The sequence below is a fragment of the Lethenteron reissneri genome, chromosome 8 (genome assembly GCF_015708825.2).
Source record: "Lethenteron reissneri isolate LAM-NWPU_2019-01 chromosome 8, ASM1570882v1, whole genome shotgun sequence".
NCBI classification, from domain to species: Eukaryota; Metazoa; Chordata; class Hyperoartia; order Petromyzontiformes; family Petromyzontidae; genus Lethenteron; species Lethenteron reissneri.
Window position 1 is genome coordinate 446,471 of NC_083786.1, and position 25,484 is coordinate 471,954.

At 49.6% G+C, this 25,484-nt stretch overlaps 1 protein-coding gene across 2 annotated transcripts; it reads left to right on the forward strand.

Moving 5' to 3' along the window:
* The first annotated feature begins 723 nt into the window (after positions 1-723).
* On the forward strand, positions 724-22,875 carry LOC133359409 (zinc finger protein 124-like). 2 transcript variants are annotated; one of them, XM_061577824.1, is made up of 5 exons: positions 724-952; positions 4,399-4,899; positions 10,252-10,344; positions 13,219-13,302; positions 14,551-22,875. In XM_061577824.1, the coding sequence occupies exons 2-5, from the start codon at positions 4,407-4,409 to the stop codon at positions 14,832-14,834; spliced, it is 954 nt and encodes a 317-aa protein (XP_061433808.1). In that variant the 5' UTR covers positions 724-952; positions 4,399-4,406; the 3' UTR covers positions 14,835-22,875. The 2 variants fall into 2 exon arrangements, with proteins under 2 accessions (XP_061433808.1, XP_061433815.1); XM_061577831.1 differs by lacking the exon at positions 724-952 and having other exon boundaries at positions 3,596-4,899.
* Positions 22,876-25,484: the final 2,609 nt, after the last annotated feature.

The window sequence follows — 25,484 nt, forward strand, 5'->3', positions numbered from 1 at the left end:
GTGTGTGTGAGGGTGAGGATGTTGTCACATGATGTGTGTGAGGGTGAGGAGGTTGTCACATGGTGTGTGTGAGGGTGAGGATGTTGTCACATGGTGTGTGTGTGAGGGTGGGGAGGTTGTCACATGGTGTGTGTGAGGGTGAGGATGTTGTCACATGGTGTGTGTGAGGGTGGGGAGGTTGCCACATGGCGTGTATGAGGGTGAGGAGGTTGTCACATGGTGTGTGTGAGGGTGGGGAGGTTGTCACATGATGTGTGTGAGGGTGAGGAGGTTGTCACATGGTGTGTGTGAGGGTGAGGATGTTGTCACATGGTGTGTGTGAGGGTGAGGATGTTGTCACATGGTGTGTGTGAGGGAGGGGAGGTTGTCACATGGTGTGTGTGAGGGTGAGGATGTTGTCACATGGTGTGTGTGAGGGTGAGGAGGTTGCCCCATGGTGTGATGGTGAGCAGGTTGTCACATGATGATGTGTGAGGGTGAGGAGGTTGTCACATGGTATGTGTGAGGGTGGGGAGGTTGCCACATGGTGTGTGTGAGGGTGAGGATGTTGTCACATGGTGTGTGTGAGGGTGAGGAGGTTGCCACATGGTGTGTGTGAGGGTGATGAGGTTGTCACATGGTGTGTGTGAGGGTGGGGAGGTTGCCCCATGGTGTCTATGAAGAGGCTGTGATGGCTTCCTATCTGCAGGGGGCGCCCCGTGTTCTGTGAGCGCAGCAGCCCGGGCGGCGTGGCGGCGGCGTTGTGCGTTGCGCGCGGTTTTGTGGTGGTGGCTGCAGCTGGTCGTGGTGTGGTTGTGTTGTGGGCAGTGGTGGTGGCGGTGTCGTTGTGTCTCTGTGTGCGTCTGTGAATCTCTGCGTGCGCGTCTCGTACGGGGGAGGAAGAGGAGGAAGAGACACGCGGGGACCACGACCCGGAGCCTCTCCCATCTCCTCTCTCGCCGGGCCGAGCTGAGTGCGTGCGGGACGCGGCCTGCGGACGGGGGCCGCTCGGCCTGCGGTTTGGGGGGTGTCGGGAAGTACGGGGGTCGGGGGGGGTCGGGGTGGGACTCGTGCGGGTGACGCTACGGTGGGACGAGGGCTGGTGGGGGGGTGCGGCAGTGGCTGTGTGGCGGGGCTGGTAAGGTGGAGTGGTGTAGCCTCTTCGGTGGGGGCGGGGGACTCGTGGAGGGGTCGCCGTGCTGGCGGGGTGAACCCATGGGGGGTGCGTGGACTAGTGGCGTGTGGTGCTGAGTGGGGCAGTGCTAAGTGGTGCGGTGCTAAGTAGTGGTGTGTGGTGCTGAGTGGGGCAGTGCCAAGTGGTGCGGTGCCAAGTAGTGGTGTGTGGTGCTGAGTGGGGCAGTGCCAAGTGGTGCGGTGCTAAGTAGTGGTGTGTGGTGCTGAGTGGGGCAGTGCCAAGTGGTGCGGTGCTAAGTAGTGGTGTGTGGTGCTGAGTGGGGCAGTGCCAAGTGGTGCGGTGCCAAGTAGTGGTGTGTGGTGCTGAGTGGGGCAGTGCCAAGTGGTGCGGTGCTAAGTAGTGGTGTGTGGTGCTGAGTGGGGCAGTGCCAAGTGGTGCGGTGCCAAGTAGTGGTGTGTGGTGCTGAGTGGGGCAGTGCCAAGTGGTGCGGTGCTAAGTAGTGGTGTGTGGTGCTGAGTGGGGCAGTGCTAAGTGGTGCGGTGCTAAGTAGTGGTGTGTGGTGCTGAGTGGGGCAGTGCCAAGTGGTGCGGTGCCAAGTAGTGGTGTGTGGTGCTGAGTGGGGCAGTGCCAAGTGGTGCGGTGCCAAGTAGTGGTGTGCGGTGCTGAGTGGTGGGGTGCGGTGCTGAGTGGTGGGGTGCTTTAGTTGGGAGGGTGGACTTGTTTATAGTTGTCGACTGGTTTGGGGTGTGTGTGTGTGCTGGTCGGGGTGTGAGCTGGTGGGGGTGGATTGGTGGGGGGTGGATTGGTGGGGTGTGGACTGGTGGAGGTTGGATTGGTGGGGGGTGGATTGGTGGGGTGTGAGCTGGTTGGGGGTGGATTGGTGGGGGGTGGACTGGTGGGGGGTGGACTGGTGGGGGGTGGATTGGTGGGGTGTGAGCTGGTTGGGGGTGGATTGGTGGGGGGTGGACTGGTGGGGGGTGGATTGGTGGGGGTGGATTGGTGGAGTGTACTATGGTGGGGTGTGGTTTGGTGGGTGTGTTGTACGACGGGGTGACTAGGATTGTGTTCCTGTTGGTGCGAAGCCTGGTAGAGTGACGTTGGGATGTTCCTGTAGGGCGTAAGCTCGTGGTCATGGTATCTGTAGTGTGTAGGCCTGGTGAGCGGTATTCCTCCAGAAGATTATTTTAAAGTCACTTTCTCAGTGGCCTATGTAGTATGTATGGTTTGAAGGTTAATACACCCACTTTCATTTACACTGGGGTCACGTGATCAATCCCACTCATTTACACTGGGGTCATCTGAACAATCCCACTAATTTACACGGGTCACGTGAACAATCCCACTCATATACACTGCGGCCACGTGAACAATCCCACTCATATACACTGGGGTAACGTGAACAGTTTAATTCTCATTTACATTTGGGTCGCTGCTCATGTGAACCTATGACCTCGGCATGGCAGAGCGAGCCAGGGCATCTCGACTCACACCGATGGCTCCGCTCGTTATGTCGAGCGCTCAACGAAGTCTCCTCGCCACTTGCCATGCATCGGGAAGTTTGCAGCAACAACTTCCCAGTGGGGTCGGGTTCACAAACTAAATCTGTTCGGAAGTTACTTGTGTGTAGTTTTAAGTCATTGCAATAAGGGCATGCCGCTAAATTATAATACAATACGTGATACTGCTTTATTGACATGTGCTGTAATGACCGAAGCCAATGTAGTCCAGTGGTTTTGGCAGTGACGCAAATATATTTGGCAGAGACACGACTGGACATCTGTGAAAAATAACTTGATAGCTCATCGGATTCCTCCATTGTAACTATATATTCTGATTAATGTGAGGGAGAGTAATTCTTGTAAATTAGTATTTTGTAAGATTTAGGATAGTGATACAATACAGCTTTGACACATGTTGGAAAACAATTTTGTCATTTATAAAAACATCTGTTTTGTCTTTAAGGTCAGGGTCACAGGTCAAAAAACCTTTGCCACTGATTCCACCATACCTGGTTAATTCTAGAGGTGCTGCAAAGTTGATACTGAACCCCCAAAGGCAACTTTTACAGTTGTGTAATGTGCAATATGCTGGTTTCATTACCGGACTGTCGCTGGAAGTTCCTGCTGAGAGCACAGTAACGACAGCAAGCAGCAATGTCCTCACGCTGTCACAGGGCCCATGGTTTATGGGTGCCATGGTGGCGACATGTTCACTACCTCGCCTGGTATGCAGGAGGTCGTGGGTTAAATCCCATCCCTAACGCCTGTATATCTGTAAATCCACAACATTTACAATTTTAAATGTTGTGGATTTACTCTCCAACACACCGGTGTGCTGTACTATTAATGAATTGGCATGTTCTGTTTACATGACAAACCTTACTAATTGGGTCTGTCGGGTGGCAGCGGGTTTAACAACACATTTATATTTACGCAATCTAACAAAAAAAAACCTGTATCATGGATTATATTGGTCGCGAAAGCCTACTTGTTAAACTTGCTCTGTGGGCTTTACCTGATAAAATAAATAAAAAGTTTAGTTTTTTACTACACGTCAAGCCGTTTTGCCCCGGCCAGTCTCTTGTATTGACACATTCTCAAGCCCAAAGCAGAGGATGACTTCAGTTGCTTGAGCAGTTGACTTAATACGTCACGGCTTTCATTGACCGTCATAATTGAGACTTGGCGCACACTGCTTCCACACTTGCATATGATGGCAGCAATGTGTTCGGGAGCTAAATGCCCAATGTCCCGCGGACTGCTAGCCATGAAGAGAGGGCTTTAGGAGAGAGTTTGTGCAGTTTTGATGGAGCTCAGACTAAAGTGGTTTATAAGTGGTCTAGAATACAAGCTTTATGTGCGCACATGCAACAATCAGGTATGTATGTTGAACGTATGTAGCCAACCCTGCTCATCGGAGATAAATAGCACAAAGCAGCAAATCCAAGTGAATTTCTTAAAGGTCGTGTGGTGGAATGTGTAAAAACACACTTGTATTTTTGTGTGGAGGGAAAGATGCACGTGAACGAGGCGAAAGGTCTGCATATTTATTGTTACCGATATTCACATGTATGTTGAGCTTCTTTCGCACCATATGTAACCAAACGCGCTAACCGTAGGTGTGGGGCAAGGGCAACAAACTAAATACGAAAAGCAGTTCACCCAGAACGAAGTGAGCACACATTTTGCGAAGTACCAACGGTGCACGTTCGAACCAGATCAACTGTGAACCATAATAGCACGCCACGCACGCCAACGCTCGCCAACGCTCGCCTCTATCCGCAGCTGAACCGATGGCCTCTGCGCTGGCCGTGGACTCGAGCGTGGACTTCTCGGCGTGGCTGAAGGCGCAGGGCGTGAACGCCGAGGTGGCCCGGGCCATGGACTCGGAGCTCGGCATCCGCGACTACGGAGTCCTGCGCGCCTGCGTGGGCGACGGCCACGTCCGTGCCGAGCTCCTGGCCGCGGCGCGCGACCGCCTGCCCTTCGGCTTCTACGCCGTGCTGCGCCAGGTCGTGCGCTCGCTGCACCTGGCGGAGGCCGAGAGGCCACGATCGGACACGGCCGCCCTCCGGGACGCGGCGCTGGGTGGCCTGCTGGACGTACTGGTGGTGCTGTTCAGCGGCCTCAGCCGCGAGCTGCTGCTCTCCGTGCAGAAGCTGGGGGAGATGGACGTCGAGGGATTTGCCGACGCGGTGCCCAGCACGACCAGGACCATCAGTGTGGAGGACAAGACTGCGGAGTACGACCGCCTCTCCACAAATATGAACGAATATTCAAGCCATGGTGAGGCCTAGCGAATCGTGTCAAACGGTTCCGCGTTATGTACGTACGTACATATGTTGAACTTCTTTGGAGCCGTAAGTAGCCAACCGTGCTAATCGGAGGTGAGTGTTATTTTTGTTCGGGTGTTATTTATTTTATTCTCAAACGAAGTAGTTTCATGGTTTTAATATGAAGATTGCAGTGCGAACCAAAAGTGTGGTTCTTTCATCATTGTCGTCATCACTCCTGGATGAAGGCCCTCCAACACCTTCGCCATCTTGCATGATCCCACGATGCCACCCCCTAATTTGCTTCGGCATATCAGCTGATCTCAACGCTTTATTCCTTCGGTGGTCCTGAACAAGTGATGGAAATTACATATTTATATGGCAGGGTCCAGTTTTTCCATGATACAAGCACCGTCAGCGTCCACAACATGGTGCAGATGTTATTCAGTTGGGGTAGGTGAAGGGCTGAATTTTCCTGTGACTGGTATTTGGGCTGAACTTTGAGAGTTGAGGCCCTGTAACCTCAGTGTCACCTGGCCAAATGCGTTTTATTGGGTTACCGAGTACGCAGTCACTGCACGTTGCATGCTTTTTCAGATGTTTAGGTCACTGGAGAGCCCATTAACGCTACGTGACATGGTTTCAATGATGCTTCTCATGGTAGTAATGATAATAATGATGATGGTGATGGTAACGAGTTGTGTTTGATAGAGGCCGGCCTCCTTTACGCCGCAGCCTCTCAGCGTTTTACAGCAGATGAGCCGCTTCTTAAATCTCATCCTAACCCATTCTAAAGGGCACCCCCCCGTCCCGCTAGCAGCTGTTCCCGTGCGGCATAGGGTAGCGCAGCGCCGAGCCTGCAAGTGGGCGTTGGTCTCCCACCAGGAGGGGGGGTCAGTGATTGGCCTGCGTAATCTCAATTGAGTCATTTGCCGTCGTAATTAATTTTCTTTCTCGCTAATTTAGACTCTGCTGCTGCCAGAACTCGATGGCCTAACCCCGTGAATGCGATCTTTAAGGTCCACGGTGCGTAGTTGTCTTAGTATGTTCACGGTTAATACACACCGCGGGAAATATCGGGGAGGCCGCTGGTTTCAAACTGTAAACCTCCGCGACTTGCGCCAAATGCGCTGCCGCTGGGCTGCGTCGCCACTCTCGTAATTGATGGGGCTGTTCACCGCATTGACTCGTGGATTGGTGTTTGGCTGTGGGTAATGTCATTATCCATAGATCAGTCTCGGTCTGCGGAGGATCTGGTTTGTGGATGATAGATTGGCAGTTGATAGGAGTCTGAATTGTATTTCACCATCGAGTGGAACGGTGCTTCCTCGGCAGCCAAATCTGAATGAAGCACTTGACTGCAGGGCGAATTATTTTGCCAGTGGTCAACGATAAATGGGCCACCGTTGCGTATTCGCAAATTATATCACAGTGATGATGATGACGATGATGCTCGTCAAACCGATCCGTGAAACCGAAATGCAACGGAGAATATTTTTGCACCTGTGATAATGTTTGGCGGTCAGCTTTTGGGGGAAAATGTGCTGAATCTGACATTCTCCGTCCCTGTCATTATCCAGTGGCGGAGCTGCCACGGTGATGTAATGGGTTGCAAACACCACCCCCCACCCACCCCCCAATGGCAGGAATGCACCTTTACCGTTGTTGACCTTATAACCCATAACTTGCATAGTGTGGTGGTGTTTATGGAAACTCATTTCTTTTAGAATTGCTCTGTTTAGTTTGTTGTCCCCCCCGCACCTCAGCGTGGATAGCTACGTACGGTGCTGCGAAAGAAGTTCAACATGCAGATCAATTAAGGCTGGCCTTGTAGATGATAGCAATAATTGCTCGGGCAGTTCAGGGCACACAGCCCAGGTTATGCATCTTCAGCATCCTGATAATGAGGTTGAAGCTTCACTTGTGAGAAATAGACTTTAACATAATTACCCATAATGCGAACTCCGGTTATCCTCACGGTGGCTTTTAGCTGGCCATTGAACAAAGACGGCCACTACATCGTGCACTTGCAGATGCGTTTCTGCGGCCGTCTGGAACGCTCTTCCTTCCAAATTAGGAAGCCACTGGAGCTATTCACTTTTAAATCTATATTGAAAACTCATTTTTTTCGAACTGCTTTTTGTGTTTAGTTTATTGTCCTTCCCCCCACATCTCCTATTTGCGCGTTTGGATAGAAATGGTTGTGCGGAAGAAGTTCAACATATGTACATCAGGGTTGTTTTCAACTCCCAGCGCTCCTTCGTATGCTGAATGCGTTATAAGTTTGTGAGCGGGTTGACGGCGCTCCGCTGACGATCGGCAGCTCGGGTGGTGGTCCATGACCCATGCCCATGACAACTCTACCCACGGGAGTGCCCCCATGAGTCTCGAGTGCCGCACTGCCCTGCGGCCTCCTGTTGCGTCTCTGCCCCTGCCACTGCTCTTCTCCACGCGTCTCTCCTGTGCCTCGCTCGGGGAGTGTTTCCTGTTCCCGCTATCTCGCTCCCTCCCCCACATTCCTCCTCAGCCACTTTCCTGTGCGTGTGCATGTGCACGGGTGTGTGTGCTGCTGTCCGTGGGGAGCGGTGTAGTGCAGTTGTTACCTGCGCTGTGCTACAAACCCTGCCACCCGAGTTCGATTCCCGCTCGCGGCCAATACCGGTGATGATTATCTGAGTCGGTCCTGGGCCTCTCCTTGGTCGACTCAGCCTCAACTGAGTACCTGGTGCAATTTGTAAATATCGCCACTTGAGAGACAAAGGCAGTTGGGTATGGTGCCGTGCTGGCCTTCGTAGGTGTTTGTAACAGCATTTGTCCCAAGAGTTTTTTTAAGGCTATACGGGGGATCTTTGTTTTCATTCCCCCACACGTGTCTCTATTGTGTGTGCTGCTGTCTTTCCATATCCTCGTATTTTCTCTGTGTGTCTCTGCTCCATGCTGGATGCTTCATGCTGGGTGTTCCATGCTGGGTGCTTGCCCTGTGTTGTCATGTGCAGTGGTGTACCATGTCTTGTGTTCTCCGTTATGTATTGTGTGCGTATCACATGTTACGTGGGGCGTTTGTCTCTTGTGCCCCCATGTTATGTGCTCTGTGTGTGTGTGTCGTGCACTCTTTCTTGCCGAGTAGCTGCTGCCGACAATGTTCAGTGCTTGGCGTTACGCACCAGCTGCGGCCGTTGCTTCTGTTGCGCGCCTCCGCTGCCGGCTGCCACGAACGAAACTTTTTGCTGAAGCTCCTGTTGCTACTTGCGACATTCCTGCAAGGCTGTCGTCTTAGTGCAGCCTCCGTCTGCTTAACCGCTCATTGCACCTCTCCCCGGCCGACTAAACTGCTTCTCTGTGCCCCCGACGCACCTGCTGCTGCCTTGCCTAAGCTACTTTGCCCTCGTGTGGCCCTGCCCTCTTCACCCCAACATCACAGGCCTGGCCCATCACACCCTGGCTCCTCGCCACAACCTGGCTCCTCGCCACAACCTTGCCCCGACCTCGCCCGCAGCTCAACTGCTCGCCGGCACGAGTAGAAATTTCTGTCATGACGCTGTGTTTTGGCACTGGCCAACATTTACATGATGAAAGGGAGCTGCCACAGAGGTGTAACGGTTAGCACCACACCGGACCTTGCATCCAGAGGTCGCCGGTTCAATCCATCTCACGGTGTGGCAGTTGAAACAATGGTGCTGATTTATAAACATCTCCCCCTGTCCCTATCCATCCAGCATTGTAAATTGGTTACCCGCCACAGCCGATTCGTAGGCTGCATGTGGTAGGGTAAAGAGGGGGGTACGTCCACTGCTTCCGAGATGTCCAGTAAACACGACAGGGGAGGCCAAAATCCCTTGGACGGGGGCTCTGTAGGTTCTTCGGGCAGCAGCGGTGTGAGCGAGCAATTGCAGGGTAGTGCCTACACCGTTGATAGAGTGTCATGCACAGGATCATTTACTTTATCCGCAGCCCTATTGCTGTTAGGGCACCTCGGTGGAGAGAAGTTAACTACCTCGCCTGGTATACAGGAGGTCGTGGGTTCAATCGACCCTGATGATACCTGTTTTATATTTGGAGTTTGCATGTTCTTCCTGTGATCGCGTGGATGTTTTTCCGGGTCCTCCAGTTTCTGAGCACGCGTTTAAAGTATTTGGATGCTATACATTTCCACATGATAAGCCACTTCGTTGAGCTATCATTTGTGGCCAGGGCACTTCTAAAAATAGCTTTGTAGCTCAGTGGGCCTTACCCAGTCAAATAAAAGTTGAGTTGAGTATTATCCGGAGTTATCCACAGTTTTACCCATAATACTCAGCAAAGTGGTTGCCTAATATGATTTTTCATAGAGTCTCATGGCGGATTCATCATATTATACGCATAGGTTGTCCGCAATTTCCAAACAATGGTCGTGACCACAGCAAGTAAATAGGCGGCACTTGCTATGATCACGGGACATCACAGACACGGACACACAGACACGAATACATTCACAGAGATATCGAGACACAGAGCCACACATGGAGACACAGACCCACATATATACGTGATAAATCTCCCATATATTACCGCAAATAAGAGGAGTTTTCGTGTAAGTGCCACTGGCACAAGAGAGCGAGCCACCGTGTAACCGACTGAGATGTTAAATTTCGATTTAAAGCTTTCGTGACTGCAGGGATTCATCTTCTTGGTTCTTTCGGTAAAGTCACGTAGAAGGGAAATAATAAAATAATAAAAATAAAACATAATAAAATATTTAAGCTGGGTTGGAGGGGGAAGAGTGCCTTGACAAAATAATTTGCATATCAAGAGGAATTGTACAGTAGGGTGGGTAGAATAATACATAGTGTAATATTACAATGTATAGTCTATAAGCATATTAGTTGCTGCAGCTCCATACTATTAACATTCCTTCCCTTTATTAATGCTAACCCTACTCCCTCCCTTTGATGCTGCTAATCCTGCAAGATGCACGGGCATATTATGACTTTGAAACCCCCCGCCCACCTCTTACGCATTCCACAAGTAATGACTAATCCCATATCTGCATTACCCATAAATATGCTAAATTCCTCTTGATATGCAAATTATTTTGTCAAGGCACTCTTCCCCCTCCAACCCAGCTTAAATATAAGCTCCAAGCCTGGTGGTGTTTCATTCAGGCGCTGTCTTTCCGACAGACCTGTTCTTCACCTGAGGACGGCTGCTTGCGTTGTAGCCGAAATGTCGTGAGAATTATTTTATTATGTTTGATTTTTATTATTTTATTATTTCCCTTCTACGTGACTTTACCGAAAGAACCAAGAAGACGACTGAGATGTTCTTCTCTGCCGCTCGGCTGAAGGGACCGTGTGTGGTGGTAACACTCGCTCCTTCTTGACCACAGTAGAAGACTCGGGCTCGGCAAACGAAGGCACAGGGAGCGACCGGCCGGGCTGGGAAGAGATGGGCGCTCCAGCGTTCTGCGCCGAGGAACAAGGTACTTGGAGCACAACACGGTGGTGACCAAAGTGGTGAACGAGGAGGTGGTGAAGGAGGTGTTGAAATAGGTGGTGAAGGAGGCGGTGAATGAGATTGTTAAGGAGGCGGTGGTGAATGAGTAGGTGGTGAAGGAGGTTGTGAAGGCAGCGGTGAATGAGGGAGGTTGATCAACAAGAGAAATAACAGCCATGGCCACTCAGCGTTGGGCAGTCCTGTGAGTGCTGTGAGAGGACTTTGTGAGGACTACGTGCCAGGCGACGCTGCAATTCACGCACTCAAGGCTGCGGTCTCAGTCACGGCGCAGCTCTGACACGGCCTCCAACATGGCTCCGCTAAGTCTTGAGCCGTCACTCGGTTGCTTCCACGAGCGGCTCAGCTATGGCCTGTCTCAGGCTCATGTAAATCCTGACCGTAGCTCTGATACCGTGCTCATGGAGCTGGCTCAACTTAAGCGCATGATGGCTTTGAGCCGGATCACTTGAGCCAGAGCCGAGCCTGAGCTGAGCCGTGACTAAGAATGGTGGCCCGAATCTCTCTGCTGCTGTTGAGCAGACTAGGAGGGGGGGATTTTGGGGCGGGCGGCACCCATGGAGCTGCTGCTGGGAGGGCGACTAGCAGTGAGGAGCTCCCTGTGTGCAACAGCAGGAGCATTGCAGCCGTCGATGCAGCACGAGCGCACGAAGTAGAGCACGGGGGCATACCTAAGTGGAGTAGGTCAATGGGGATGGTGCGTTTCTTAGATTGACCAAGGTTATTGCAAGGGCTGAGGAAAAAAGACAGATGGGAGATCGAAACAGGAGGATTTCTCCACAACTCTGGCTGTTGCCTGATGAGGCTGGTTGTAATTATTGGCGGAACGTCATGGTTCTTGAATTGTAAATGTGGGTTTACTCTCCAATACACCGGTGTGCTTAACTAGTAACGAATTGGCACGTTTTGTCTATGTCGGGTGTTGGCGGGTTTAACGACACATTTATATTTACGCAATCTAACCAAAAAACAACCTTTTATGAATAATATTGGTCGCGAAAACTTACTACGTGTTAAATGGATGGGAGGGAGTTGATATGTTCCTAGGCCGTGCACCTCGTGCTGTTTAATTGTGCATAAATAAATAATGACTGATATTATACCGCTGTCGTGACATCACTACACGCACGGAACGATGTCGCGTTGACATCACTGAAGGCCGTTATCGGGCACTTCACCGTAACTGCGAAGGCCTCTCCTCGTGAAACCTGCATCTCTTGCTCGGTCAGTCTGGTCCACGGCGTAGGTGCAGGCTGATGTCCTCTTGGCGGTTCACGTTTTCCTCCAATCCTCAGTCTTCATAACACTCCTGTATGTGACACGGCCCAGCGGCAGTGTGCTTGTTGCTTGGTGCAGAGGTCCACCCTTCAAACCCAGCGGCCACCCTGATTGATAATGCGGCTGCATGCACTGTAAATATACCGAGCACCATCTGCTTCACTGTCGACTTTACAGATCCCGTGATGTCATTCCCGTGATGTCATGTGCTGGTGTGAAGGTCCAGATTTGCCACGTTCAAAAATTAACCTGCAATTTACTCGATTTGGATTTATACACAGCAGCAATCATTGCTCCTCTATTGGGATACCTAATACCAGATCGTAGGCCAGTTGCGGAGTCACCCTGTCCCCACAGAGACAGCTGTCATTGGAGGTGGCCCCCGTTTCTAATGTGTTGAGATGAGATGTTACGCAAGGTGCTCTGACGTACGCAAAATGAATTGCGATCGCTCTAAAGATGAGATGTTCGTACCATATTGACGATGTCCAATGAGGTAAGCATGGCATACAACGTGAAGTATTATGGCTTATATGTTTAAACATTCTACTTTTCATTGGTCATAGGTTGCATGTGGTTTTCAGCAGCGGTGGAAGTGCTGCTTATGATACCTGTCCGTCACACAGTTGCCCATGGCCACTGCCACTTCCTCTTTGCGGAGACAGCAAAGCGTAGGAGTAGGATTGTGAATAGTGCCATTAGTAGGCGTGTCTGGCATTCTCAGGAGTACCAACGTGGCGTCCCCGCATCCGGCGGCACATGTCTACACATTTGTTAATTGGCTAAACACATCTGCAGAGCTTGGGCATCTATTGGTAGGAACCGACTCACCACCTGCTTGCTGCTGCCTTCCTGCTCGCGTTCTGTGGTTCCCCGGCAATTGTGAGAGATGCAAATTTGCATGAACGACGACACTACAATATATGAAACTAAACTCTCGTATTATTATTACTTTATTTCGTCCCCTGACCTTAGGCCATTGACACTTTTGCGCTTATTTTCCTGCTTTTTCCCATGATTGGCATGGAGTGATCGCCAAGTGTCTTTGCCATGGTTCTTCGTGGGATTTGATTTTCGCGATTCTGGGCTTGTTGACAGTCGTCCATTTCGGAAGAGAAAATACCGCAGAGCGAACTTCATTTGAACGGGTTTGAGACATCTGCAAATTGCAGCGTGGGAGTCCCGTTCACGGCTGAATCTTGGAACGTGCAGGCGGCTCAGCGTTAATTTTATTTAGAGAGGCGTATCCCCGTTGTTTTTAAAGACATTATAATAACCACATAGAACCGTAGCGACACGACACTGCGCTCTACGATAGCTGCTGTCAAACTGTGCCACACGCCCTCCACATGGCCTTGTGGGAGCCTTGGTACCGATAAGGTTATTTAATTTCAGTTTTTTTCCGATTCTGTTTCGATGACATACACGTACGTATGCGTACATCATCGGAAAGGGTTAAATTGTAATACGCGGTGAACCGATAATGACCTCCTCGACGCTAACTTTGTCTTGTGGTGACGTGTGCGTGGAAACGCACCGCCGTCCGTCCCTGCCGCACGCGAAGACACCTTCGTCAAGCAGGAGGGCAACGAGGCTGCGAGGGACATGTGGCAAGACGTTGGAGAGAATCACGGCAAGGATTGCGCAGGTGAGATCATTTATTTGCTTTTTATATTTTTTGTTTTAATTGTTTTACAGCAACATGCGATCCCTCGGCAAACCACACTGAAAAGTTCTAACAACAGGGTACAGAGAGAGCCGGTGGACATCTGTTCCGGCACGGTGGAATCACGTGAAGGGGGAGGAACAAAGCGGGGTTAGGGCCCCGCCATCGCTGCCCCAAGCAAGTGGGGACCCTCGCACGAGGGGAAAGATGAAGCTTTCGAAAGGCAGGAGGAGAAGAGTTAGTGGCATACTAAGGAAAAGCCAGGGATGAGGGAGGGCAATAGGGTGAAAAGCAGTGGAAGAAGGGGAGAAATGGCCGACGTTTTTTTTATTTTAGAGGATAGTGGCCGAGTCTCCAGGGGAAATGGCTGCCGTGTCGGATCGCCGAGCGAGGAAAGCTGAGGCTGAGTGGGATCGAACCGTTGGCATTGGCCCAGCCGCAGGGGATGTTGCGTCTGTCACACGCTGACGATCATGTGTGCTCGCTATGGACGCTATCGTTCTCATTAGCGCAGGACAGCCGTGACGAAGGAAGGCGCCTCTGTGTCTCACATAGTTCTGCTGTAGTTTGACCGTGGGGGGGGGCGATTTTGCCGCGTGTAATCCCAATTAATATCCGCTGTAATTTTTGTCATTTGTATGTATGCACGTTATACTTTTTCGCACCGTACATAGCCAACCGTGCTCAACGGAGGTGTCGGGAATTTCGACCATGATGCTGGCGGCGCACGATGGCCGACTCACTTTTAATAATATCACGGAGATCTTTAGCATCCACCATGGGTCAAGAGGATGGTGTGTAGTATTTTACTTGTGCCGTACACCCAACAATAACTGGGGTGGCTTGCCAGATTTGCAATAACCGGGGTGGCCTCCACATTTAGAAACATGCGTTTAGAGTATCTGGCTGCTATACATTTCCACATGATGAGCCACTTCTTTGAGCTGTTATTTGTGGCCAGGTCACTTCTGAAAAAGTGAAAATAGCTCAGTGGGGCCTTACCTGGTAAAAAAGATATAAAAAATAACAATAAGAATACAAAATAAAAATTTGCCAGGCCCAGGACCGGTTTAGATATTCATAACCGATGTTTGGCCGTGACCGGGAGTCAAACTCAGGTTGCCAGGTTTGTAGCACAGCACACTAACCGCTCCACCACGCACGCATGTCGCTCGCACGCACACAACGAGAATCCTCATGGACAGACATTCCCCCCATGTTCTGTTGCAGCGGAGGCCTCGGAGAGGCCGCACACGTGCGAAGTGTGCGGCAAGGGGTTCGTGTGCATCTCCTACCTGAAGCGGCATCAGATGACGCACACGGGCGAGAGGCCGCACGTGTGTGACGACTGCGGCAAGGGTTTCTCACAGATCTCGCATCTCAAGAGGCACCAGAGGACTCACACGGGAGAAAAGCCCTACCTCTGCAAGGAGTGCGGCAAGGGTTTCTCACGGAGGCACAATCTGAACAAGCATCAGCAGGCGCACGTCGGCCATTGCCCGTACGTGTGCTAGGGGGGGAGGCGGGGGGGGGTGCAGGGCGGCGGAGTTCATCGGAGAAGCGCGGGGAGAGAGAGATGGATTCCGCGTCGCGCGTTCCAAGCGTCCGGTACGGATCGTTGCGCGAGCGCGGAAAAAAACATGTTCTCTGATGGCTTTTACGCAACGCAAGGGCTGCGAAAGAAAACACAATGGAACTGGAAAACTCACAAAGTGCTGTTAATGTACACGCCACGGGGAAACCCGGGGGGGAGACGTGATGGACCATGGCACCTCCGGAACCTGTGACCTCACAAATGGCTTCATTTCTCACTTGTACATCGCGGTTTAATATTAAATACGTTTTATTTTTTTTTATAATGCAATTTTTCAATACACTGTCGCCGTCCACCGGTCTTATTATATATTGGCAAATCCCACAGGGGCATGGAATGTGTGCAGAGAAGGCTCTTTGGGGGCAGGTGCAGGGTTGGCGAGTTGCCACCAATCGGTGGGAAAGTTAAAAGTGTGAGGGAGCACAAGTTTCAGTTTCTCTCTTGCCTCCGTCTCTCCTACGCTCCGGGTCGCATTATGGCACCGAATTGAGCCCTCAGATGCTGCCAATGAGGCCTGGAGCTTAAACACCTTGACCCCCATGTCAGGTATTTTGCCTGCGTCGGTGCAGGCCTGCGGCCTGGCACAGCTGCGAGGCACGGTCGGATCCCACACTCGCTGGCGGATCGCCAGATTCTGCGGTGGCTGCGTCGCCGGGGCCCACAGGTGAGCACGAGGCCGCCACCAGTGATGTCGGGACAGGCGGCAAGCGCAGAGCACAGCAGTGGGTTGTGAGCGCTTAGCTGGGAGAAGCTCCTTTCGGACCTCTCCGAGGGCGGCAGCGCTCGCCTTTCCGGGGCCGCTCCACCGCGCGCCGGCACGAGGTGAGGCATCACGCGGTGGCGTGCGGTGCGGGCAGACGTCTGCCGCCCGCACGAGGCTATCGCTCGAGCTTACCGCGCGCATGACGGGCGCATACCCACGTTGCGCGCGCGACACACAAAGTGTCCAGAAGTAAACCAGAGGTACGCGGTGGAGGAGGACCCGGAGAATAATCCACGCGACAACGGGAAGAACATGCAAACTCCAAATATACAGGTGTCAGGGTTGGGATGGAACCCACGGCCTGTATACCAGGCAAGGTAGTTAACATCTCGCCACAGCAGCTGTACCGCCAGGAGCGCTCCCACCACTGTCAACTGGAGTCATTCATTTTGCGTCGTGTCGTTTAATAAATTTGAGTTAACAATGATAAGGCGTAAGATTTGGGCATTAAGAACCATTCCCTTGTGTCACTGATGGCATGTAGCAAGGATGAGCATGCACAATTTTCTGCCTGGAGTCCATTTCCCAATTCACATACTCTCTCAAGTATGATAAGAGGTTTCCTAAATTTTGCACCATAAAACAATGTAACTCCCTCACGAAATTCCTTTAAATAAATTTGGAAGCAGTTGAGCACATCCATAAATGTGGCCCTACACTGCAATCCCAGCCTTCTGCGCGAGAGTAGATCAACACCGTCATCTCCCCTCCCATGACTCCACTCCCAAGCTCTCCGTGCATTACATTCTGGTGTGGATGATTTCTGTTTGTTGTGTACAGTGGGTGGCCAGCACCACACCCGACTGCCTTTGTCTCGCGATTTCTCGACACACCACGCCTCCGATTAGCACGGTTGGCTACGTACGGTGCGAAAGAATTGCAACATCCATACCTATACTCTAGGCCTTGTCCTCTGTTAAACAGTGAGTGAGGAGTTCTGGGTAGAGGGTGCGTGCAGTCAGGTGACAGGGGGCGGCCTTGTCTGCACACATTCTGTGGCCCTGCGGGACTTGCCAATATGCATATAATACCGCTGGGTAGCGGCATTGACTGGAAAAATATGTTTTTACCAAGGTACAAAACCAGATTTTACTGGTTTGTTATGATACTGTTTTTGTGTATAGACTGTATTATCTCAGTGTCTCAAATGTAGCAGCAGGGATCTCCAACCCCCCACGCACAGGCGTCTCTGCACTCGTGCTCATATCGTCCAGTGAGGCGTGGGCCTGTGCAAAAAAAAACATTGCTTGTTTTACTGCCGTGGATTTGAAGGCGCCCTTCTCTCGTGTTGAAAACAAATCTCGCTCTCAGGCACGTATGCTCTTTGTCAGGGCCCGCAGGTCATTCTAAGGCAGCTCGGATGCACCCATAATGTAAGCCACATTAACTTTTCATTCCCTCGCAGTTTTTGAGAGACAGAGAAAGGAATGCAATGTGGGCCATTTCCTAACCATGAGTTTTTACCTTTTCCACTGTACACTAAACCAGGATAGATCGGTCAGCACTTCGGTCAGTTGAGGTGGTACGGACACCTGGTAAGGATGTTCCCCGAGAGATTCCCCCTAGGAACTCTACCGGGCACATCCCACTGGGTGAAGACCCTGGGCCGGCCCAGGACACGCTGGCGGGACTATGTCGCTCGGCTCGCCTGGGAATTCCCCAGGAGCTAGGGTCTGTCGCCAGGGAAAGGGAGGTCTGGACCGCCCTACTCGACATGCTGCCGTCGCGACCCTCACTAGGACAAGCAGATTGAGAAACGAATGAACGAACACTTCCGCCTATTATCAAAACTGTGCAGTTTATTGCAATAAAGGTCAGCACAATACCATTACCATATCTCGGTTCCAAATCAATTCCTGCCTCCCGAACACAGGTTCAGATTCCCGTATTCTGTGGGTTAAACCCGGGCAGATGGCGGAGCCTATCCACAATGCGAGCAGATTTGGGCGTTGATAAGTAGCTGAAGAGCGTACGCTTGCGTGTCTTTGTGCCGCGTCGCTGGTAATGGAGACACTAAGCACAAGTCGCCAAACCCAATGGAAATTGACAGTCGCCAGCATGAGAAGCGGCTCATAGCCACGTCAGAGGTATCGATCGATCTACGAACATTTGGCTCTTTCGAAATTTCGCGTGAACGCAATTGACAAATCATGGACACTTTCGATTCACTCAAGCGGATGTTTCTGCTTTAACGAAATTTCACTATGGCCACGTGCCGTGAGGTCATCAAACGAGAAGTCACCCAGGGAGTCTGCGTCATCATGACGGCGCAACCGTAACCCCTCCACATCGCCTCGCCAGTCATTCCAATTTTGAGCAGTTCCTTTGGTGAGTTCCCTGAAAAAGGTGAATTATTTTTGTTTTCAATTAATCATTCAATCGTTTTAATATTTATGTTCTTTATTATTCATAATGAAGGTTTTTTTATTGGGTTAGATTACGTAAATATAAATGTGTCATTAAACCCGCCACCACCCAACACAGCGAATTAGTTATATTTGTCATTTAAACAAAATGTAAAGCCACAACATTTACGGCAGTTATAAATGTTGTACTGGGTTTACTCTCCAACACACCGGTTAGTGCTGAACAAGTAACTAATCGGCACTAATTGGCTGTGTCGTGTGGTGGCGGGTTTTAACGAAATTTATATTTACGCGATCTAACCCAAAATAAAACCCCTCTATTGTAGATAATATTGGTCGCGAAAGCCTTCCACGTGTTAAACTTCCTCTTTATTATTATTTGTATTGTGAAATGATATAGATGTGTATTGTTTAAGGCTAGGAGTAGAGTCGTCCAAAACACATCGCTAATTATTAGGATTAATTAATGGGAATTGCCATTCAGATTTAGGAAATCTTGCTTTTTACGTGCGTTTTTTGAATAACGCATACTTTCCGTAAATCGAGGGATACCTCAACCGCAACGTGAGGCTGGCGCATGCGGCTGAGACGTTGCTTCCACCATTGTCATTTGTTGATTCGGTGTTCTGTCCGTGGAAGAATCTGAGTCAAAATTCTCTCCTCCATGTTTGGTATGCTGCTGCTACTTTCTTCATCTTGTTGGCATCGCTCTGTCCTACCTCTCCGTATTTTATCAAACAATTTTCCCTTCATTACCTCAGCTCATTCCCTCTCGCTACCACCTGCCCCATCAACTTTTTTAGGTCATTTCCTGTCATTGCCACCTGCCCAATCACCTCCTTCAGGTCATTCTTTCTGACCACCACCACCTGCCCAACCATCTCCTTCGGCTCATTCCCTCTCACCACCTGCCCAATCCAGATTGTATTCCTCCTCCTGGTTCAATGATTCACATTCTTCTCTTACCTCTGTGTGTGTGTGTTTTTTTCTCTGTCCCCCAGTATCTTTATAACTCCTTCACCAACACAGGCGGCAAATCAACTTGCGTCAATCGGAAATGCACCGTTATGCTGCCGTGGACTTTTTTTTGATAGAGAGTAGGAGAACTCCAATATAATTGTAACTATAGGATGCATTAATTCTAGATTTGAAGCTTTCGTGACTGCAAGGATTCATATTCTTAGATTTTTTCAGTAAAGTCACGTAGGTAAAAAATAAAAATTAATAAAAGTAAAATAAAATAAAAATCACGACGTTTCGGAGGCAACACAAGCTTCCGTCTTCAGGTGGAACCGTCACAGCCCGACAGCTGTATCAAATAAATGAGAGATTACAGGAGATACCACTCCGTATATATAATGGTTGAGGGGGGGGGCAGGAATGGCCCACTTTTTATTATTATGGTAAGGTGCGGTTTGAGACTATGAATAGACTGCATAACAAAAACTGAGCCTTTATTATGGAGAGGTTCGGTTTGTGACTACGCCTAGCCTACATAACAAAAGTGTGAAAAAAGAAAGCTAAACCTGGTAGAAAGCTATACCTGGTAAAACAAAACTGGCTGTCCATCAGTAACCTGCAATAGTTTTCTGTCAAATAAGATGGTCCAAATAAGTGTAGTTAAATCTTTTTTTGCATGGTTAATCACATCTTTCCAATGATTAAAGGTGCGGCTTGAGACTATGAATAGACTGCATAACAAAAGACTGAGCCTTTATTATGGAGAGGTTCGGTTTGTGACTACGCCTGGCCTACATAACAAAAATGTGAAAAAAGCAAGCTTAACCTGGTAGAAAGCTAAACATGGTTAAACAAAACTGGCTGTCTATGAGTAACCTGTAATAGTTTTCTGTCAAATAAGATGGTCCAAATAAGTGTAGTTAAATCTTTTTTGCATGGTTAATCACATCTTTCCAATGATTACTCAGTTTGTAACCATTATCACGGTTGAAATTATGTCTGTGTTTGTATATTTGTATGGCTTCGTGTACAAACCTTGATGGTAGCCAGGAGGTTTGCAGAGCACCTTGGTCTCGGAAAAGACAATTTCATGAGAGCCCACAGAGTTGTAGCAATGATCGGCAATGGCCGAAGAATCAGTTCTGCCGTGTTTCAGATCTGACTTGTGCTCGCGGACACGATCAGAAACATGACGTTTCGTTTCTCCAATTTATTTATTTTATTTTACGCTTATTAATTTTAATTTTTACCTACGTGACTTAACCGAAAAAACCTAAGAATATAGGATGCATTGCTATAAATTTGGGCTGTACATCATTCAGTGCCACAGTGTCCCATGTACAGCGCGACATGGTCCATTATCTTCAAGTGAAATTGGGGAGCCAGTGAGGTGAAATGTTCCCGGTGCGGATGTACGCCGGGCCCACCCGCGCCGTCGCATCCGCTCAGGGTAAAACGGCGTCCGCTCCAAGCAGTATTTGCGGCGACTTGCACTCTTACAGTTGGTGTATGGGAGAGTGGGCGACTTATCAGGAATATCACGAAGCGTGGACATTGCCGTTCTCCCAATTATGTAATGATAGGCGTTCGTGCAGTTGTTTTCTGTGCGATGGTGAAAGTTTTGACGTGGTGGAGCTGTGTTTAGTTTTTTTAGCCCGTCAGATGCCAGTCAACGAGAGAGGTGCGAAAAGGCGACGGATTTATGCCTGTTGCTGTTGTTGTGTTGGGAGACCTCGTTTAAGCCCGGTGATTACCGGTGTTTCCTCGCGTTGCTCACAGGGAAAAAAAGTAGCAGGCGTAGGAGGTGCAGCACGTAGCGTGACACTTCATTGAATAAAGGAGCAGTGCTGCGAGGGAAATGTATGACCTCGCTGGGAGCGCTCCCCAGCGCGGTTGTCCAGGCGGAACGCTCCGCAGGGTTACCCTCAACTCTGCCTAGACTGAGAGCGATGTCCCGCCAGGCCAGACCTCCGCCAGATGTCTGCTGCGTTGAGTCATCATCGGCAAGCGTCGCAAACCAGAGCGCCGCCCGTCGCAGCACGCCGTGGGGGACAAAATCTAATCCCCGACTCACCCTCGAACTCCATTGAAACACGAGGAAATTGCCCATTTCTCTCGAGTTTGAGGCCCTTAGCAATAACTGCAAGAATTAATTTTGTGCGTTACAATAACCGCGCGCGTACAATGACAACAAATGCATTAACTCCAGTTAATTTTTTATATATATAAAGCGGCCAAAGTCAATGGTATCGATATGCCGTAGATGTGCGACGTGGTTAAACGTGGGAACATGGTGCGCGAGGATTCGTGCGGTATATATGTGACAGGAATAAGCAGCCAGGGGGGGGGAGAAGGTTTCTCGAAATATGTGTTTTATTATGTGCAGAGTGAAGGGAACAATCTGTGGAAGTGGGGATTTCAGGTTGAGAAAGCCGAACGGTTATCATAATCAGCAGCAGCAATGGAGAGTGAAGGAGGTTGTGAAAAACAGGAATTATTTTGTATTCTCAAGTGGGATCTGGAGAACAAATTGAGGGCATGAGGCCACAGGGGCCACTCACAGATGCAGGTGAATGAGCACGCAGTGACGAGCACTGTGGTGAGCAGGTGTCGAGCGAAGACCCATTTGTGCGTTGCAGCAACAGCAGCGGCCCTTACCGTGCGACATTTGATTTGGAGTCTGCGAACGCGAGGGTTTGAATAGTTGAACGTGGAAGTTATTGCGGCGCATGAATACGTTTCTGGCCATGGATTTGCCGAGGTTTTTTTGTCGGGAAATCCAGAGGCGTTGCCAAAGGGGCGATCGGTTTGAACTGAGCCTTGGGGTAGAATGACGAGAGCTCAGGGTTACGAACGGCGTGAATATTTCATAACTCTTGCCACTTTTGCATTAAAGAATTTGACACTCGCGTGCAGGAGGTCACCCTTGTAGAAGAGGCAATGGTGTTTCACGAGTCTCAATATGTTTTGATATCCTGGTTAACTCAAGGACACTGAGGTGTATAGATGAGTTGACATGAGGATAACAATTTAGATTTTTTTTTCCCCCTCATTAAGTAGGCAAGCCGTGGTTTTTGGCTTTTGAGAGTTTGGGATATTCCTGGAAACGGCGTCGTGATGAGAACACGGTCGATGGAGGAGTGTGAACAACGTGTCGTGAGGTGAGCGTCACTAGTGGGGATGTGGTTGGGTTGTTGGTGGTGATCATGAGCTGGAGGCTGCCCTGATGACACTGGCCGAAAGGCCACGTCTTGGCCTCCCGAAGAGACACCAAGCCTGCAATCAAGCAAACGAAAAAGTTAGATGTTAAAACCAATGAAACTAGGCACGCTGTGATATGGTGTTCAAGACAGCCATTAAGTGTTACGCATTGCGTTGTTATTTTTTATGTTCACTGCTGATAGACGTGGATTATGCAGAGTTTTTTAAGGGCTGTCTGTCCATTCGGCTGCCAACTGCTCAAAAGTCAAGTTTGTTATGTGCAAGGTTCATTTATTTGCCGTTAAACCGAAGCACTGCGGGTTGAGAGGCAATCCCTCGATTTTTACCGGTGGTTGCAAAGTGCAGTTGTGTTTTTTATATTGCGGTCGACACGTTGAGTCACCGTAGAGAAGCTTAGAAGTGGAGCGACCTATACATATGAGCAGATTGGAATGAGAGTCTTGGCCATTGACTTTTACACCCCGAAAGTGACAGATTGAGAGGAGGGTTGGGGTCCCAGCAAACTCGACACTTGCGTATGGAGTGGTAGCCGAGTGTACATTGTACGTTTTTACAATCTGCGCTTGACTGCATTGAGGTTGTAGCTTCGAGCTCGGCATCCCAGTGTTTGTCTTATCAAATGTAGTGTTATTTTCTCAATAAACTTTTTACTTTAAGATTAATGTCGTGAAGTGTTCTCTCAAGGTGAACCGGTGGATTGCAGTGGCGCTCACTGCTATGTTTCCTCATGGGATGACAACAGTCAATTTTGATTAATTTTGTAATCTAAATGTGCCGGTAATGTCATGAATTGGCAAACATCCACAAAAAGTCCTTTCTCCTAGAAAGTAGACTTTAGTTTCGAAGAGGTGGGTTAAGCGGACGGTGGAGTGGGTGAATTTTTCAGTTGAGCGTTTAGGCCATCTGTCGGGGAGATGATACGGTGACGACAACGATAACAAAACAGTGGATTGTAAAGTGTTCCAATGAAGATAGCAGCAAGATTGATCCTAACATACATGGGCGCTATCGAGTGTTACGGACAGCCCGCACATTTGGAACGCGGCTTACATAACGCAGCTGTAACATCACTCCATACTCTTTGGTTCTTTAGGTAAAGTCACGTAGGTAGAAAATTAAATAAAACAAAAAATAATTATATTTTTCTACCTACGTGACTTTACCGAAAGAACCAAAGAGTATGGATTCATGCAGTCACGAAAGCTTCAAATCAAGACATCACTCCATATTGGTGGACAGTTCTTTGGAAGATTATATCGCACGACTGCTGAGGGCCCCCTGCAAATGGTATTTTCTCCACACTAGGTGGGATGCATCACCCCCGCAACACACTGACGTGCTTTTACCTATGGCAGGGAACTGGAGAAACCATGAGGAAAATGCATGCAAGAATGGCGATGGTAAGGGAGACGACAAACTCTACATAGACAGGAACTAGCCAGTGTTCGAACCGGGATATTTGGTTCTTTTTCACCACATGGCGAATGTTTATGTATTTATTTTAATTTGGAGCTGCCACGTGCTCGATGAAGTGGCAAACCGCACGTAACAAGATAGTTGCACATGCGCTGTCATCGGTGACTGGGGCAGAGAGCGTCAAGTCGGTTCGAGTTGTTGATGTTGTGCTGCTGTTGAGTTTGCTGTTGTGCTATTGTTTTGTTTGCTGTTGTTAATATCGTGCTGTTGTTGTTGTGCTGTTTTGTTTGCTGTTGTTGATGTGCTATCGTTGTGTTTGTTGTTGTTGATGTGCTGTTGTTGATGTGCTGTCATTGTTTGCTGTTGTTGATGTACTGTTGATGTGCTGTCGTCGTGTTTGCTGTTGTTGATGTGTTGTTGATGTTGTGCTGTTGTTGTGTTTTCTGTTGTTGATGTGCTGTTGTGTTTGCTGTTGTTGATGTTGCGCTGTTGTTGTGATGCTGCTTGAGGACACGTGGTCCCCATCTTCGTGGACACGCACGCTTCTGCTGTCCACGCGCGCCGTGGTACTGACTTTGCTATCCGTTGGCTGTGTGGGTGCGGACCACTTCCAATGTGGTATCAAAAGATCAACCTACCTCATTTTTTCGTCCAGTTTTGATTTATTAACTAGTTTTTTTGATTTTCAAAATTAGACTTGAAAAAAGACAAACCAAGTACTGGGCTTCTGAGCCAAGATATCCCCCCCACCCCCCAGCATAAATGATCCCCAAATATGGCGAGCCCCCTCAATCCGGCCCAAGATCTGAAGCTCATCATCCAATTTATATTCATGCACGGCACCTATAGAGTATATGGCCAGTGAGAGGAGAGAGATAACATTCATGGATCCCGTCTCTCCGGATTGCCCGAGATGTCCTTCGGGTCCAGACCGAGGGGTGGGAATCTGCAGCTCCGGAGCCACATACGGTGGGTCTTTGGCTGCCCCCCTTGCGGCTCTTTGGCTGCCCCCCTTTGCGGGCAGCCGTGTATTTGAAAACAAAAAACGTAATTTACTTCGTGAAAACTAAGAATGGGGTTTATCCTTTCTGGCAATACAACAGGAGCTGTGTTAAGATGTGCGAACACCAAATAGATTATACATATTTCAAGGAATTAAATACTGCATTAACCACAGAATTTATGGTGAACATGCAAACATGCTCTGATAATATATGCCATGTATTTTAAACTGATTGGCCTACACCAGAGACAGCAGACTTCTTTATGACCTTGTCTCACCAGTGTCAGACCAGAGAACGTCAAAAAGGCGAACAGTACAAAGATAATGCAAGTGTAATGATAGGGTGCCATCTGTTGACCAGGAGGGATGATCATGAATATGGGTGCGTTATATAAGAACCAACTAGAAAGGGGGCGTAATTGGGCTAAAAGTAAAAGGCGGGGTCAGTCGGGAAGCTCCGGGAACCTGCTCGAAGGTTCTAGAAGGAGGCGTGGCCGGAGGCGGGGCCTGGCCACGCCGGGGAGTATATAAGGGGGACGTGACCGGAGGTTCGGGGCTATCGTGGGGTCCCGGGTCTTGGCTGTCATCGCTGTCTTCGCCATCACTTCTCTTCATCGTCCGGCTGCATGGCCAATCCTCTACACGGCTCCCATCGTTGTCGCTATATTAGTCAGCCAGCTACAGAGTTAGACGCCGGCGATGGGGCTGTGTAGATGGGTCAGCTATGCGTAGCCGTGTACATATATGTTCGCCCGTGATGTTGCTTGAAGTGTGAGAAATAAATAAGAAGCCCTCTACACGTTGTGTCTCAGAAATCGCCCACTATTGCTCGGGGTGAGC

What these genes read in the sequence shown, in the direction of transcription:
- LOC133359409 (XM_061577824.1), top strand. Translation starts at nt 4,407, where the DNA reads ATGGCCTCTGCGCTGGCCGTGGACTCGAGCGTGGACTTCTCGGCGTGG. An exon ending in GTTCTGCGCCGAGGAACAAG is followed by an intron (nt 10,345 to 13,218) that starts GTACTTGGAGCA and finishes CCGCACGCGAAG; the next exon opens with ACACCTTCGTCAAGCAGGAG. An exon ending in TCACGGCAAGGATTGCGCAG is followed by an intron (nt 13,303 to 14,550) that starts GTGAGATCATTT and finishes GTTCTGTTGCAG; the next exon opens with CGGAGGCCTCGGAGAGGCCG.